Below are 19,276 nucleotides of genomic sequence, written 5' to 3'. Positions count from 1 at the left end.
TCCCTATTTAGCCCATCCTCCTGACTATTTCTCTGTCCCATCTCCTCTGGTGAAAAATGGTCAACATTAACAAAATATTTTCCCCAAAGAATTAAACAAATTTTGCAAAATTTAAAGTTAATGATTTGTACTGATTTCATTATATTTTTATTATCTTATTAAAGAAAAGATCTCATGTAATGCAAAATTTAAAAAAAATATTTGATAAATAAAACTAAAAAAATAGCTAATAACAAATTTGGATTCATATTAAATATTCAGGTTATGAGCTTAAAAGGTATTATTTTCCTTCTGTTATTACAAATTCAACAATTCTTTTCATTGATACCTTCGTTTTCTAAATTAGTTTTCATATTTAGGGGATAATAATGATAAAAGTTATCTTCCCTGTATATTGCTGATGCAGTGAATTAGGGATACCGAAAATTAATTGTAAATGCTAAAATTAGAAAAATGAAAGTAAGTTTCATAAAAGTCCAGTAAAATAACATATATCATGTAAAATTAAAACATTTTCAGGGGATAATTTTTAGTTGAAACTTTAAAAAAACAAAACAAACAGTAAAATTCCAATAAATGTCGTAAATTTCTTCTTTAAACAGTTGTTAAATACCTTTTTTTTATCTATTTATTAACTTTTAGCTTTAAAAATGTTGAGTTATAACAGAATAGTAAAATAATACACTAATTTGATTTGATAAAATTAACAAAAAATTGTAAAATTGAATATTATAACTAAAAACGCATTGGGACACTAGGAACATCCGGTAACCCTGAAAAGAGAAAGAGGGGGAGCAAAGGAGAAGGGGTAATTAATATGAGCAGAAGGGAGAAGGGATATTCAAAGAAATGGGGGAGAGAGACACTTGACACACACGCCCACAGTCACACACACGCACACCACACAGACAGCACTCACACACAAACGCACACACAGTCATATTATACAGAAGAAGCAAGATTTTTCATATAAAATTTTCTGTTCTTCCTCCTATGCTAAGTTGAAACACACTTGTCCACGGAAACCTAAATATTTCATTATTTTCTTACAACTTCTTATTTAATTATCAGTGAAAATGTATTAATTTGTGAAAAAAAAACGTTTAATTGAAGAAAAATGTCTTTTTGTGATAAAAAAGTGATTTTTGTATCTTAAACTTAGATGGACAAAATTTGAAACTCATGTTTTTAAAATTATAAGTTTTTTTATGGTGAAAATTTTAATAATTTACTTAGAAACCATTTTAAAGTGAAATTATTGATTTATGCTAAAAAGAAAAGTTAGAAGTATAAAAAAGATTTTAAAATACAACTTTGAGACCAAAATTTTAGGAAAAAGTATAAGCAATTTTTGTTGTTTGCTCGTTAAGATTTCGGTAACCAATGAAACAATTTTAGGGGAGCTTCACATAGTTCCTGGGGTGGTTTTAACCTATTTAGAATTAAGGTCTTGGTGGGGGTCGCTAGTTGTAGCAATTTTTATTGATATGAGAAACAAATTAGGTTTAATTATTTTTGTAAATCTTAAGTATGTAATATTCAATTGAATTTCTATAAAAATTAAGATTTTATTGATGACGTCACTATTTCGATCCATAAGTAATTCATTATATACCTACTACCATGCATCAATAAGTTCAAACTGTTATAAATGTATATATGACTCATAGTCGAAAAAAATGGAAGTTTATTTTGAAATGGTATAGATAAATAACTTAATGATATTTTTTTTCCAAACAAGAAGTTTCCACATTTTTTAATTAATCAGCATGTATGATCTTCATTTATTCCTTAAACCTACGATTTTTTGTTTCATTGGTTTTTCTACTTCATACTTCTAGAATTCTAGAAATTTATAGAACTTTTTTGTTTACATCTGTGCTGGTATTTATACTAGATAGGTATTTTTAGTTCATAATAAGACAAAATTCCAAAAATTTAGCTGTATTTTTTAACTATCAAATCAAAAGCTTTGACGTCTTTTAATTATGTAGCTTGTGTTTTAACTAATGTTGGCTTTGTCCCTAGCCATCTTTGATTTTAGTTACCCCTAACAGATCTAAGCTGGATCTTTAAACGTGTATTTGTTGCCGTTGCCGCTGCCAGAGGTACAGCCACTAACCTAATAGCGATCTTTAAATCAAATTGGCTACGCCTAAGTCAGGTATAATAATTTTATTTATTTGATGAAAATATTTTTTTTTGGGTGGGCCATAGAAGATTTTAGAGATCCATATTTCTAGGATAGCTGGCATTGCACTGCTGTAAAATCTATTAAAAATCCATGTTTTTTTTGGCAGCACTGGCAGTGGCTACGGCTATACACAGTTCATCCTGATGCACAAAAACATATCGTTCTACTTTGTATTTTATTAAGAAAAAAATTGTGTTTTTTTAACCTACATATTAAAAAAGTTTCAGATTAGTACATATTACTAAAAATGATATAAAAAATGGAATCACCAAGTAAAAGTTTAACCAAAGTGGGACAGTCAATCATATTGTTATCATCCACCCACAATAATCAATAGTGATCACAAATAACATTTTATTAGAGAATAATTATCAAGAACACATCATAATACATTCTGTGATTTTAAATTCAATAAGAATAACCAAATTAAACTGCCTTAATTTAACCCTAATATTTAATAATAACAACATTGTGACTAAAAAGTATTGTATAAATTGTGACGTTACATTTGAAAGGTGTAAGAATATAAATTTTTGACCCACACAAAAATCAATAAAATGTCCGGAGCAAAATCAAGTTCTCAGTTCTATACGATTGAGGTTGGCGATACCCGTTTCACAATATTGAAACGATACCAGAATCTCAAACCTATTGGGTCAGGCGCACAGGTAATAGATATATTATTATCTGGATGTTGCACCAGATTTTCATGTACTCAGAAACAGACGATTTAAAGCATCTAATCTATTTAAAAGGGATAGTTGCATGAAGTGCATTTCAGAAAACTGATTTTAAGAATAAGTTGATAGTATACTATAAAACATTTATAATTTTGTATTACATTAAATAACAATCACTGAGACATCATTTTAGAAGTCGACATACTGTTTTTGTGAAAATAAGCCAGCTATATAAATTGCATTATCACAAGAATATGATTTTCAAATTGATATATTTTAAACTACATGGTAGAAAATTGAAATTCTTTCAAATATATGCCCTATTAACGTAGTTTAAACCATTGAACAGGGAAAAAATGCAGTTCCCTAAATTCAAGTTTATATGCATTTCGTGCAACTACCTAGTGTAATTGAATTCTATATAGAATACTAGCGGCTTCGCCCCTAGCTTCTAGGGGCTTTGTCCCAAGAGGAAATTTAGTAGTTTTATGTGAAATAACTTCCCCATTAGAAAAAAAAAATTGTGGAAAAATAGGTACCTACGCAAGAAAAAAAAAGAAAAAAATTGGGGGGGGGGGATTTTTTTATTTTTGGGGGGGTTAGGGTTGTCGCACCCCCCAAGAAAATAGCCTAAAACCACCACAGGACCAGTAGGTATATTCCCTGAAGAGTAGAATCCGATCGGTTTAGTGGTTACCGAGATCTTAAGGGACAGACAGACGGACAGACAGACATCGTTCTACTTTGTATTATAGACTAGCGGCTACGCCCCTAGAAGCCTCTTTCTTGAGTTTTCAAAAGAGTAAAAACATATTTTTTGGGGAAAGGGGGTGAAGACACCCTACCCAAAAATAGTTTAAAACCTTCCCAGGACCTATAAGAAGCTTCACTGTAAAGGAGAACAATATCGGTTTAGCAGTTAGCGAGATCCTTCGGGACAGACAAAAAACGCTTACTACTTTATATAATAGGACTAGCGGCTACGCCCCTAGAGGCCTCTAGGGGCACTTGAGGAGGAGAGAGTCGAATTTAGTAATTCAATTTCTTATTTTTGATTTTAAAAGAAAAAGTAAAAAAAATTTACGTTTGATGTTTGTTTTTCGTTGAACTCTCTTTCTAAAATTGAGTTATTTTTAAAAAATTTAATTTCTCTAGGGAGGGTGGTGGTACCCTCCCCCAAAATAGTTATAAACCTTCCCGGGAACTATGAGAAGCTACCCTGTAAAGGAGAACCCGATCGGTTCAGCGGTTAGCGAGATCCTTCGCTACAAACAGACAAACACACAAACACACAAACACACAAACACACAAACAAACAGACAGACATCGTTCTACTTTGTATTATAGATAGATAAAAAACAATATACCTTTAGAAAAGTTAGACTGAAGTTCATAATTAAGCATATTATGATAAGATGGAATATTATAAAAAGAATCCGCCAAAAATTACAAAAAATTAGCTAAGTACATAGGTACCTATTAATAACTTATTTTTCACTTTTCATTATTAAAGTCTATGTGAATGAAAAAAAAGTGGCAATAACGTCATGATTCTTGATACCAACGTAACATAATAAGATTCAATTAGAAAAAAATAGACTTTTATGGTTTCTCTCTTGTTTATAATGGATTTATTTTAATTGGATCTTACACATCATGTCCTCTAATAAAGTGAAGCTTAAAGCTGGCTAAAGTACCGAACCCCCATCCACCCACTTTACCTCATCCCCTCCCCTCCTCTACTGGATGAACGAACCGACCAATAATAGTCCATGATAGCTACCTAAACTGACAACAATTTTTCCTCTTTCATAATATCCACGTAAATTCTACATCCATTGTTTGTTCTATGTGTTATAAAATGATATTTGTATTCACATTAATAATTGGCTAAAGAAAACATTAATAGAATGTAATAATTTACATATCTCTTAAAATTATGTCTGATCTTACGTTCATTTTGCCTATAACTAACTTTTAATTTTTTATTTAACATTGCTCAGGTAATTTTTACAAGATTTATTTAACATTTGTAAATTGTAATAGTTAGGTTCCTACCTACCTATTTATGTCTTTAAAACATGGTGTAAGAGAGTATTATTATTAGTTTTAAATCTTTGGATATTCCTGTAATTACAAGGTATAATCTTCAAGGCAAAGCAATTCTAAAACAGTATGTCTTTTTTCCATTGACAATAATTTAGGATATAGAAGTATAATCATTATTTTTACATGGAGATTTCTAAGATAATTGGGTAATTTTTCTCGTTTAAATACCTATTAATTGGAACTTTTGCATGAAAGGTAGGTACAATATATGTAATGTACAGCATGACCCTCAAAAAAGTATTTTTAAGCATCTGCAGCCCTTATTTCTCAATGAATTATTAAAAAATGCATATGTCCTTGTTCTCTATAGTATTCCACGTAAGTAGATATGAAAATATTTTTTTTACCTCCATTAACACCGGAGATTTTTAGAGCTAAAGTTTTGAAAAAGTGACTGAGAAAAAGAATTTTTTTTTGCTTCTCTTATTTTTTGGATGGTTATATTATGTTTTTCTGGCAATTGAATAATGAGACACAAAGAAAAACAAGTTAACTAAATATTTCTTTTTTATTCCACCAAAAAATATAAATTTTTAATGGCAAAAAATACTACTGAATGAATTGATTATTTGCAAATTTTAGGTTATTTATTAACCCTTATTTATAGAAAAGGATTAATTATGACAGTTGCTCCGCCTACTTTTCTGACATCTCAATTATTTAATAAGGGGTAAATTAAGCTTTTTAGGCTAAAAAATCATTATGTTTTATTTTTATTTTCTTTATAACTTTTTTGTTATTAAAGTTAGGATTGTGAAACAAAAACAATATTCCTGCTATATTCATAGAGATTTATTTGGTTTTTTAATCTTAAACAATTTTGCCTAATAAGTAAGTTTTTCAAAATATCATTAAACTAAAAAGACTCAAAAAATATGTGTAAAAAAATGCTTTTTACTCAAAAACTAAATTTTTATTTCATTTTTGTATAAAGTTTCTGCTAGTAACAAAAATAAAAGGATTTCTAGCTTAATTTTGCTAAAAAAGTCGTATCATGTTAAAAGTTACTTTTTCCTCAGTCACTTTTTCAAAACTTTAGCACTAAAAATCTCCGGTGTTAATGGAGGTAAAAAAAATATTTTTATATCTACTTACGTGGAATACTATAGAGAACAAGGACATATGCATTTTTTAATAATTCATTGAGAAATAAGGGCTGCAGATGCTTAAAAATACTTTTTTGAGGGTCATGCTGTATAATTAAACAAGGATGACAATATCCATTAGTAGCGAAGCTCAAAATTATGAATGAATATCGGGAATTTTGAATTAGACCAGTGTCATATAATAAACTTTAAACTTGTTAAAATCGGGAAATCATGAAACTTTAAAACTACGCAACCTTTAAAATTATGAAAACGTAAAATCTAGGAATCGATCTAGCACCGCAAATGATAGACAAATCTTATGAAACTTGATGAACATATGCAGAATATGAGCATATTCAATCCCTGATAATATCAGCCGTCAATCTTGAATAGGAATCGAGAAAATCACGAAAACCTAAAAATCTAGGAATCTATCTAACACCCCAATTGATATACAAATCTTAATAAAACTTGGTGAAAATATGTAGAATGTAAAATTAATTAATCACGGAAATTTTCAGCCCTCTATCTCGAAAAATAGTTGAGAAAATTACGAAAAATTAAAATCTAGGAATCGATCTAGCACCCCAAATAAAAGACAGATGGACAAAACAATGTATAGATTAGATGGGCATATGTCATAGGAATCTAAACTAAAAATTTTAGCTGTCTATTTTTAATAGGAGCCTAGAAAATCACGTTTCCCCCAATGTGTCTTACGGACAGACAGACATTTCAAATTATAGAGTAGCTTCGCTACTTAAAAACCCACTACCTACTTATTCATTCATTTATAATGCATACCTAAGTAATCTGTCTGTGCTATTCCTATTCCTACTCTAGAAGAGAGAGAAAAGTATTATGGGAAATATTAAGTGGGATAGAGCTTTTAAAAAAAGTAAATTGGTAAAAGTAAAACCGTAATGAAAACCATGTTTTTTTATGGGATATTAAACATTGGAAATTGTATGCAGTAGAATTACTCTGGGGATGGTTAAAAATAAAAACTGTTATTTTAGTCTGTATCTTCGTATTAAAATTATAGGTTGTCTATATTTAGCTAAGGATCATGCTAACCACCGAACCGATATGGTTCTTCTACACAGTGAATATTCTGAGAGGTCCAGTCCAGGGAAGGTTTAACTTATTCCCAAATGCACCTAGAACGAATATTGCAGACTTAACTGAACATAGTAAGGAGATTGCTCTATTCATGATCAAAATCATCTTACTTTTTTCAACTTTTAATGTCTTTGGTTATGACGCGGTTCTGGTTTAGATGAATGTATGCCTAAAAAATGCCTTTGTTTTATTTTTGTTATTTAGATGTATTGTCCCAACCACATCCTATGTAAGTATGTATGGGTAAATAATTACAGTCTTCACTTTCGTGCCAAAATTTGGTGTTTTTTTGTTTATTTTTTCTTGATTTGGATATTTACTTTTATTTGTTATTTTTTAATACATTACATAGAAAAATATTATTATACCTTTTCTAGATAAAAAGGATTACAACATTAATAAAAAGCATAACTAGCTATAGGTATTTTGAAAATATAAACAATTGGACAATTATAGAGTTACGTGAAAAATATGTACCTAGTAGGGTTGGCAATCCGTATTCGGAATCCGCCCAATTTTTGGTCAATTTTAGAATCCGAATCCGGAATCCGTTTTTAATAGCAGATTTGGATTCTTAATTGGTAGGCTAAAATTAGCGTCTTGAGTTTTTTCTTTCAACTCCGCCTTTTTGAAGGCAAAGATTATCATCATTATATACCTACAATATTTTTTAAAATTTGGTTCTATTCTCGGAAGTAAATTATAGAGAACACCAAGAACATTAAGTTTTAGGACATATGTAGCACTTAAATTTTTTTATTTTTAAAAAAAGACTTTAAAAATATTGCTAGAATCCGAATCCGGAATCCGCCAAAAATAAGAATCCGGAATCCGCGGGAATACGCCTTTTTTTTGGAACGGACTCTTGTAAGAATCCAAATCCAGATCCGGTCCAAATATATGACGGATTGCCATCCCTAGTACCTAGGTATCATATTAGGTTAAAAATACCTCCGTGCAGGGTCAATTTTGCAGAATATAATTATACACCCCTGAATACTAGGTATACTTGAAGCTTTGTCCAACCTTTAAATCCCCAATTTTATGAAAATGATAAAAAAAAATAATCTAATTAACTTTTTTGTAATTTTTTTGGCAAACTTCTAGACATGATGAAAATAAAGTTTATTATATAGGGTAAGGGGGGGGGGAGTTTCGGTAAGGGGCTATTCTCGGTAATTTCGACCTACCTTCATTTAATGACCTTTTTCTCCATGTTCCTTTCAAATGACAGAAAAAAACATAAAAGCAAATTTGTTCCTTATTAAATTGCCTACAAAAAAGTATAAAATGAATTTTTTTGGGAGATGAATATTAAGGGTACTTATTGGGTCTCAAAGTCGGACAAAAAATTTTTTTTTTCCAAAAATTTTTTAGTAGGTGTGTAAAGATCGACCTACACAAAAATTGGTAAGACCTAGAGCTGATCTGAAAAACTTTTTGAACTAGAAATTGCCCGCTTTTTCCAAATCCGTTGAGAGCTTTAAAATCGGGTTAATATTTTTTTCAAAAATGACCAAAGTTGGCGCCAGGGGAAAAATCGGTAATTTCAAAAGAAATTAAAATTCAACTTTTAAGGTCATGTTTTCATGTTTTCTTTTGTCAAATCTATTATTCCATATGGACTTTTTAAGAATTAGGCCTAAAAATGAATAGAACAGATAAAAAACAAAAAAAAAATCAATTTTATTTTTTGAAGCAAATTTTTGCGAGGAAAAAATCAAAATTTCTGGTCCTTTGAAAAAAAAATATTTTTGACATAGGAGGAATAGTCCGATCTTTATGAATTTTTTTGTGGTTAATCCTAATAACCTATACTAACTATGATTTATTACGCTTGTTTGGTCGTTAGGCCTTTTTTCATCAATTTTTTTAAGGTTAATATGTAGTCAAGATTTTTTGCAAAGATGACACTTTTGCTTCAAATTCGATTATTGAGGTCAATTTTTAATCAATTTTCATGTTTTTTGGTCTAAATCTATAGTTCAATGTGAGCTTTTTTAGGATCAGGCCTAAAAAGTAATAAAATACGTTTTTTTCTTATATTAATTTTAAGTTTTTTTAAAAAAAATTTTCGAAAAAAAAATCGAAAATTCGCGTCTTTCAAAAAAATTCATTTTTAACATAGAAGGAATAGTCCGATCATTATGAAACTTTTTGTGGATAATCCCTATAACCTATACTAATTATGATTATTTATGTTCGACTGGCCGTTTGGCCGTTTTTCATCGATTTTTTTTAGGTTGAAAAAAATTACCGATATTTCCCCCGGTGGTGGGGAAATATCGGTAACTTTTTTGCGGTCAATTTCGGCCAACTTCTAAAAGCCCTAGGATAATGTCCTTTTAGGACCTGATAGTCCTTTTAGGACCTGATAGTCCTTTCCGTAAGCTTTCTACTGGTCTTGGTTTCATTTGAAAATATTAATATTTACCCCATTTTTTTTCAAAAAAACCAAAAAAAACCCAAATTTCCCCCCCCCCTTACCCTAGAAGTTTAATGTAAAGTTACATAAATGTTTTTTATTAAAATGCTGAAAAATTGTTTTGTAAATCTTACACAAATTCTCAATTTAATGTAGAAATCTTTTCAAGAGAGGAAGAAATTACTTAAGAAATACAAATTGTTTCTTTTGTACTCAGTAAAATTCAAAACTTCACTCTGTTTGCTTTAAATTAGGAATTTTATATGGGTAAGTACTGCTGAAGTAGTATGATGTTTTTAAGTGTGTAGTATGGTGGTCTCTTTAAAAGATGACTAGCGGCTACGCCCCTAGAAGCCTCTAGAGCACTGGTAGGAGGGGGAAAAGTTGACCTTGTCCCATTTTAAATTTGAGTTTCAAAAGAGTCAAAAAAAAATTTTTTTTTTTTTGGGGGGGGGGTTAGAACTAGGGTTGAGCCGGATACTTTTTTGGCCGGATACCGGATATCCGGCTGAGTTCAAACGCCGGATATCCGGTAACCGGCCGGATATCCGGCTAATGCCGGATATCCGGCAAATATCCGGTTATCCGGCCAAATTACCGGATATCCGGCCGGATAACCGGCCAAATTACCAGATACTAAAGTAGCAAAAAAAAATTTCTTCAGAAATCTTATATAAATTTACATAAAGTTAAACTTGTTCAGAAAAAATGTTCTTCTAGCTTCAATAATAAGAAAATTATAGCCATTTAAAATTTTAAAAAGCAGAGATTTTTTGTGTGAAGTATAAAAAATTATAGAGCCGGATATCCGGCCGGATAGTTTCAATATCCGGTATCCGGCCGGATATTGAAAATGGCCGGATATCCGGCCGGATATCCGGCCACACCGGATATCCGGCCCAACCCTAGTTAGAACCCTCCCAAAAATAGTTAAAAACCTTCCCAGAACCTATAAGAAGCTTCACTGTAAAGGAGAACAATATCGGTTCAGCGGTTAGCGAGATCCTTTGGGACAGACAAAAAACGTTTACTACTTTATAAAATAGGATATACAAACTTAACAAAACAAAAGACTCCAAAGAATGTTTTCTAGCATGGCTTCGAAACCAATCAGTATCTGCTAGGTATTTTAGAACCGTTTCTAGCTTATACTGAAAAATCATATACAGGTATATCATAATATTATAGACTATTTTCCACGAATATTAATAAAAATCATAAAATTAATACCATTATTTTTAGCCTGGGAAAGCTGAAAGCTGTTTATAATACGATGCGATAAATAACTAATATTTCTACAGAATTAGAGTAGCTAATACTTTTCATTTCTGGTTGTTGTGTCCCTTAAAGTTTGCACGTTAATATGCCAACTTGCCAAGGTAATGGAAGACAGTTTGATTCATTGATCTAAAGGCTTAAATGTTTGTAAAAACTGATCTTGTATCAGAGACGTTCAAGCTTTTTATTTTAAGGGGGTAAAATTAGGGGCTTTAAAGGTTTGAGGGAGAGGGGGGGGGGGAGGTAATCTAATGTATTTTTTAAAGGAATTTTGGGGGTAAAATGAAAGGTTTTAAAGTTTAAGAGGGTTAAACATCCCTTCATCCCCACCCTTGGAGGTTTATGCTCCTTTTAATTCCCACTTGAGACAAGTTAAACAATAAACGTAATTACTAGATACTTATATAGCTTTATTAAGTTCATATAGTTCTGTTTATTTATGTAAATTATATGAAAACAGTTTACTCTTACGTATGAATTTATTTGACAAGGTATTATTTTGATAACGAAACAATTCATCTAAATATTTGGTAGGTAGGTATTTTATTTAAGACATTTTTGATTTTATGTATTTTATTGTACAATATGGGATATTTAAAGATATTTAACATTCCTAGCTGCTTCCAAGTTTAGGTTATATTCCTTGAAAAGTAGAGCTAAATCAATCCAGCGAATAGTCTCATCCGGATAGACAGACAGACAAACATCGTTCTAATTTGTATTACTTTGCTTTGCCCTTAGCATTTAAGGAGAGGGGATGTCATGTAAATAACTTTAACCATCTCTGGACATTTCAATCAATTCAGACTAACTTTTCCCGAGATATTTAGCTTCAAATAAAAAAAACCTTACTACTTTATGTAATAGGATTCAAAGTTGTTTATTCAATGGGGTAATGGTTTTGATTTGATTTTCAGAAAATATGAATAGGATAGGTGATTAAGGAATATAAACTTTTCTTTTTAGAATTCTTTAAAAATAGATTTGCTTTTAAATCTTTGATTATTAATCAACTACCTATTAAGTTGGAAAAAGCAGGGAGAGAAAGAACCAAAATTTTCCAATTTCTTCATTAAAGTTGAAATTAACACCAATCTCGTATTTTAATGTACATTTATTTGACTTTTAAAGCATTTCATATTAATAAGTGCTTTAGATTAAAATGTATGAAATTTTGTTAGTTACCCATATTCTATAAAATACTATCCTATGGGTTGACCTTCTGATGGATTCATTTACGGATAATAAATAATACCTATATTATAAAAAAATTGATATAAAAACATATTTTTAAGTAATGTAGCCAAGAAAAATATCATTATTTTAGCATCCTATGGGTAGGTATTACAGTCACAAGCCAAAACTATCATAATTCTTTACATTAAGATCAATTTGGTCCAAATAAAGGATACATTAATGACCTTTTACCCTTTACATGGATGTTTTAATTTTTATAGGAAGTATTAAGACTTTAAAACATGAGTAAAACGATAAAATATGACTTTGTATTAAAATAATTTGTGTAAAATTTTGGACATTACCAGTTTGAACCAACCAATCAAGACTTAAGATAAGTACCAAAAGTTATTTAACCAACAAAACTTAATTATAAAACTTTGGGTACTACTACCAGTGTAGCTTATCATTACCATTATCCCTGACCATGAAATTAAAAAATAGAATTATACAATGTAAATCTTTGATATATGAAACTATCCTTTATAAAAAAAAATTGTGCTTTTTTCATACCTACATAGTTATAAACATTTCTGTCCATTATTAAACACAATTTCGACAAGGAAATGACAGGAAACGTTTGACATTGTTGTCAGAAATGAAATATATGAAAATAACAGAATATGAAAAGTACATAACAATGATGATTCCATATTAAATTCGAAGCTCAATAAAATTTTGTTGATGTTTCTTTGACACGAAGAATACATTTTTATTTAAATCCTTAATTCAAAAAAAAGGGGGGAGGTGGGCGGTTATCAGTGCTCAATAAGGTACTTTGTGTGAAAGCGCCAACTCTTTTATTCTTTAATGTATAAATAGAAGAGAAATGTTTAAAACTAAATATAAAAAATCTTTGCTTAGATAAAACAGTATAAAAAGTACAAACCTTAAATAAGAAAATAAAAATATTGTTTCTAGATAAAAAGAAGCAAGGTTGAAAACATCCATACGTAGCAAAGGAATAACTTTTTTTTTAAAATCAGCTTTCTATCTTTAGTAGGTTACGTAGAAGCCAAGCAATTGCAATTTTTTCAGAAAAACTTCTGTCCCATAGCATCATTGATAAACCTACGGTGGGACCAATTAAGCTACATACTGGATGATTATAGTTTGGCAATGGTTAATAATTCAAAAGCTTCTTTCAAACAATGTACCATGGTATTCTACTACTTTCTTTCAATCATTGGACAGCCAGCCGGACATAAGGATTCAAGGAATTATAGAGTAGATTCTCTACAGAAAAATGTTTTGCATATCTTAATGACAAAATGTAATATTATAAAATGAACATTCTATTACCATATTCATATAATAATATTGTATCAATTTATACAACTTTTAGGAAAAGAGAGTTAGTTTTATAAATCCCTATTTAAGATATAAAGTTTGGATATAGGTACCTGATAGATAACAGTTCCATGTCGTTTTACAAAGCATAAAGTATTCGTATGATACTGTTTCTGTGTATAAGTAAGCGGATTTTATTCCATTAATTCAGGAATAGATATACCTAACCATAAAAATAGTTTAAAAATTTTCTCTTGATCTCAGCTGGTTTTTTTAATTTTGGGTGGGGGGGGGGGGGCTGATTGAATATTAAGGTGGCCCCCCAAATTCAGTTGAAATTTTGGATTATATTTTTTTCGAATTTACCATCTGATTTTTCTTAGCATGATAAAACCAGGCCGTCTGTATCTGTTAAAACATAGATTAGCTGGGTTTGATCCTTCTACTATAAAATTTGATATATCTTTGCAGTTTTTAATCAGATTTTCATTTTGTGTCTTTGACTAATGAATGAGACTACAGTCAGCTGTTTTTTTTACATTTATACCTAAAGTTTTAATGACAACTGATCTCACTGATAATTTTATGACTGTTATTTGACGGATATTCTTTTTCAGGGTATCGTGTGTGCTGCGTATGACACAGTGACCCAGCAGAATGTTGCAATTAAGAAGTTGTCCAGACCCTTCCAGAATGTGACACATGCCAAGCGGGCGTATAGAGAGTTTAAACTCATGAAATTGGTCAACCATAAGAATATTATAGGTACGTAGTAGTACAGTCTACAGGTAGATGTTGTTGTTTATTACCTAACAATTATGTAAAACAAAGGGTGATGTGAAATGCAATGAAGACTAACCAAAGGAAATCGACAAAAAAGAGTTGCAGCACTTTTTTTGCTTTGCAGTTAATTTTATGTACTAAGTACCTTAGTGCAACTGTTGAAAACATAACTGTTATGAAAAGTAACTCTTAAGAATATGCACGCCCCCCCCCCCCGGCCCCCCCCCCCTTTAAATAAATATGCAATGTAAATTGGAAATAAGGAGTGGGGGTATAGTAGTTTTCGTATATTATTACGTTACTTTAGGTTAAAAAAAAACTTCCACTCTCCCTTATTTCCATTTTGTTTCAAAATTAAGGTAGCGGGGTTTCTGCTCGCTAGAAACTTTAATTTGTTGTTTTTTATGCCAAAACACAATCTGACTTCTGTTAGACAACCAGTGAAATTATTAATGATATTTATCTTACTTTTCTGCCGTAGGTCTATTGAACTGTTTTACTCCTCAAAAGTCCTTGGAAGAGTTTTTGGATCTGTACATCGTTATGGAACTTATGGATGCCAATTTATGTCAGGTAGATAATTTTATGTCTTGCTATCTTTTTGGATAATAGTCTGTTTATTTACCTATATATCTGTCCATCGTAATGGAACTTCTTGATGCAAATTTATTTCAGATACACAATTTATGTCTTGCTATCTTTTTGATAACAAACTGTTGCCAATGGATGCCAATTTATGTAAGGTAGATTATATTGTGTCTAAAATATCTATCTGTCTGTATATCTTAAATTGATTTATATGCATTTAACTAATCTATCTTGAAGAGGTAAAATTTCTTGAAGGTATATGGAGTAGTAATCCTTTTTATCTATTCATTTATCAGTCCACCTATCCATCTATTTATCCAATTTTCCCTTCGGACTGTTTGTACTTATGTTTTCTAAATATATATGTTGGTCTCCCTCTCTCTCTCTCCTTACTCTAGTCAAATTGACTTACTCTGAATAGGATTCAAGTTTATCCCAAACCAAAGCCCAATCCTTAAATAAATTTCATTTTTATACAATTCCATAGGTTTTTACTATTATTTTCATTTCCCCATATGATAAAAAAAATAGCTTAGGTTTGATGTAAAATGTTAACCTATGGATTTTATTTATTAAAAAATCTTCGAAAAATTTGAGGATTGAACGCTGGGTTAAAATGAATGAAGCCAATCATGGCCAAAACTTCGTTTGCAAATCACAGCTGATTCTGTTTGGTCAAAAACATAATTGACCATTGAAAGCTTATTTATTTACATTAAAATGTATTTTTGTAACAAAAGCTAAAAGCTTAAAAGCTATATTTCCATTAAAACATCATCTGAAGTAAATGAAAAAAGTTTAGGTATACTTGTCTTGTCGTATAGGATATCCCATTTTTTAAATAGGTACCAAACTTACTTAGTTTATTATTACTAACTTACATTGTAGAAAGGTATTACAATTTATTTGACTCAACCTGTTCTAGAATAGAATTTATTAACTATCCTGTATTTTGATTCTAAACCATTTACAGGAAAACTTAATAAAAATCAATTTTAAAGAAGTCAATACCACAACCTTTAGTAGGGTTCGTTCATTGGGATCTAAAGAGATAAGACAATGGCCAATACATTTACGTACATCCTCAATAATAACACACTAAAGCAACCCTTCTGTAGTATAAAATTTCTTTTTGAAACATTTGAACTTTAAACCTAATAAACCAGCCAATCAAAATTAAGTAAAGGTCCCCCATATTGTTAAACCAACGAATGCGAAAACATTATTATTATAAAACTTTGGGGACTAGTGTAATAAACAGCCCATTGTCCTGATCTATCTCTGGTTCGTACCTTTCCAAATATGAAATAGGTTGAATGTCTGTTGGTAACAAACTGTTGTATTTAACTGCTTACTGCTTGTTTTTAGAGCTAAGAGCAGGTTCAAATCTATTGTAGGATATTTAAATTCTCCTGTGTGAAAAGGCCTCCATAAAAAAATATCTAGAAACTTTCTACTAATGAAGCTGATTGAGTGATTGAGATAAAAAATAAATTGAAAATCTTTGTTTTATTTTCATATTATACTTTGCAGTGCCTTCAGAATCATAATTATTCTTTTTCCCTTCATCTTTAATATATTTCTCCCCACCCATCCCCCCTCCCCCACGCTTTTCTCTTATTTCTTACCCTGAAATCTTTTTTCTCATAAGAGAGATATATACTAAACAAGGATGACAACATCCATAAAAGCGAAGCACTGAAACGGTAGGACAAACGGACATTAACACTTGTATAGTATCTGAACTGAAAAATCGGAACATAAATGTATAAATGTCGAATCAAAATTGTAGGTAAATTTGTTGAAAAACTGCTTAAAATAGGATAATGTTTATGGACATACTTACATTTTTGGACTTGATTTTAGAGTTGCTTCGCTTATAATATTGTTCTTTGTTGTCCCAGGAATCAATATACCAAAAATCAGATCAAACGGATAATTAAAACACTTGAAAATTTGTTGTTAAAAAAGTAGAAAAATCAACATGTTTAAAATGGACGTACGGACATTCTGGTAATGATTATAGAGTTGCTACGCTTTCTAAATCGTACCCAACTACTACAGGAATCATCATGCAAAGTTTGAAATCGATAGGACAATTCTAACATGCCTAAATTAACGAATAAAAGCTATCTATCTCGGACGGACGGACGGACGGACGGACGGACGGACGGACGGACGGACGGACCGACCCTAATTATAGAAAAGCTTCGCTTTTAAAAAATATTCATTTTACTGCAAAAACAATATCATATCCTAAAATATAAAGTAGTAAGGTTTTTTTTGTCTGGAGCTAAAGATCTTGGAAGAAACTGATCCGAATTGGTTGTACTTTTAAGGGAAGCTTTATTATTGTTATATGGTGATTTTAGGCTACCTACCCATCCCCCGCTCCACCCTTGGTCCTTGAGACTAGGGGTGAAGCCTCTAGTAGATTTTCTAACTTAAAGTTGGAAGCTAAACAATTTTTTTTAGATGAATTATCCATTTTCTTTTCTCTTCCACTAATACCATCTTTCATTTTACTTTCACTCATCTAAGACAGGGAGGAAGGGGACAGTGGGCTGTTTATTACACTAGTCCCCAAAGTATTATAATAATGATTTCTTTAGGGACTAATGAATTTTGATTGGTTGGTTCAATAAGTTGAGTGTCCTAACGTACCAACCAATAATTATAATCTACATAAAGGTCAGCTCTTGTCTTATCCCTTTAGATCCCTGCATCTAAGATTTCTTCATTTATTTTTCAATTTGACTATTTTTTCAACGAAAAAAAAGGGACCATGTTGTCATTGGAATCATAATTCCAAAATTCAGATGAATAGGATAATTGACCATAAAATAATTTTGTCAAAAAGTTAAAATTAACATGTTTTAAATGGATGTACGGACACTTTCTGAAATGTATCCAACTGTTATATGGATTATCATGCAAAGATTAGAAAAGCTGTGCTTAAAAATGAGCAAAAATGATAAAATATACCTCCAGATGAAATGCATCAGAAAAAAAAATATTTTTCTTTTTATCAAAATAAATATATTATGTATATGTTGTTTTTATTGTTTTTCTTCTCTCTATATCCAATCAAGAGGCAGGTTTTTACAGATAGACTTTACTGATAAGTTCTAATGGCAAAATAATAAAAAGGTTTTTTTTAAAATCAATATTAGATGCCTGCTAAAATAAAATCAAAATTAAGTATTAGTATTAGCCACAACAGAAAGTAGTTTCATATTTGTAGGGCAATTCTATTATGAATAACCAAAGGTTTACAGTAACATTTTCTTATTCGTTGGCCTAACCACTTTGGGGGACTTCAGTGAATTTTAATTGGTTGCTTCATTAAGTTGAGCGTTCAAAAGTTTTAACCACTAATCTTAATCTATAGAAGGGATAATTTTGTGTATTGTCATTCAATTTATCGGCCATTGTTTTATTATTTAGATACCTGCATCCGACTACATTGGAATTAATGAGAGAAAATGTATTTTATTTTTGGGTAAACTGTGTATATCTATCAGATGGTAATGATTAATTTTCTCTTAGTCTCGCTTTTCTGGCACTATAGATAATTCTAACCATCTCTTTACTTTCATTAATTACAGTTTTAACATACTGTTTATTTTATTTGAAAGAAATCCTCCTAAATCAGAAAGTATTTCATCATTATTCTTTTTATTCGTATGATACATCCCTGCGCCCCTAGGATCTTAGGGTCCTGCTTTCAAAAGGACTGAGAGGGCTAAAAAGAGCTTAAACCCCTCTCAGGACCAATTTGAAGCTTACCTAAAAATAATTGAGATCGCAATCTGTTCTGTAGCCATTGAGATCATACATTAACATATAATAAAAACACTACTTTAAAGGATAAGTTAGATTTAGTTCCAAGATTTAGGTAGATAATGGTTAATTTTACTTATTTTGTGATTCTAGTTCAAGCAAGATTGAATTTCAATGCAAATATTAGAAAAAATAGTATAAAGAAGGATTACATAGCAATGAAGTTTTTGCGTTTGCTAATTTTTTAAAATCACTAAAGCATAAAATTTACTTTCATTTTTGTAAAAGAGAAGACTAATTATTTATAATTTCACAAGCGTATACGCCTCTAGCATTTAGGAACTCTCTATTCAAAGGGGTAGGAAAGCAGAATAATAGCCCAAAACCATCCAAAGACTAGAATCTAAAAAGAATGATAGCCTAAATTCAACCTCGGACATACATGAAAAGGAAATTCCTTTCTGTATTTATCAAAATCGCTTTAGACAAAAACAAACTTATTACTCTGGGTATATAATATGATTTAAATTATGGAAAATTAAAGAAGAAGTTTAGATCAGCTAAATTCAAAACATACCAGGTTTTCATAATATTTTCATTTGTATAATATTGTACATATATACATACACTCTTATGAAAATACCTTATACATAAATCTGATATTTTGAAAGATAATATTTATATAAAGATATCTCGGTTC

At 30.5% G+C, this 19,276-nt stretch overlaps 1 protein-coding gene across 8 annotated transcripts in view; it reads left to right on the top strand.

The window, feature by feature from the left end:
* The first annotated feature begins 2,413 nt into the window (after positions 1-2,413).
* Positions 2,414-19,276, top strand: part of bsk (mitogen-activated protein kinase dJNK) — a 77,592-nt gene continuing 60,729 nt past the window's right edge. For all 8 annotated transcript variants that reach the window (XR_013882743.1, XR_013882740.1, XR_013882741.1 and 5 more), the window contains exons 1-3: positions 2,414-2,862; positions 14,040-14,187; positions 14,687-14,778. Coding sequence is in view for 4 of the 8 variants with exons in the window: in XM_080172930.1 (XP_080029056.1) it covers positions 2,752-2,862; positions 14,040-14,187; positions 14,687-14,778 (351 nt within the window). In the remaining 4 variants the exon portion in view is untranslated. The remainder of the gene's footprint in view (positions 2,863-14,039; positions 14,188-14,686; positions 14,779-19,276) is intronic.

This window comes from Acartia tonsa, chromosome 9 (genome assembly GCF_053477335.1).
Source record: "Acartia tonsa isolate MP-2025a chromosome 9, ASM5347733v1, whole genome shotgun sequence".
NCBI lineage: Eukaryota > Metazoa > Arthropoda > Copepoda > Calanoida > Acartiidae > Acartia > Acartia tonsa.
The sequence above is the reverse complement of the archived record's forward strand: the minus strand, read 5'-3'. Positions and strand labels throughout refer to the sequence as shown.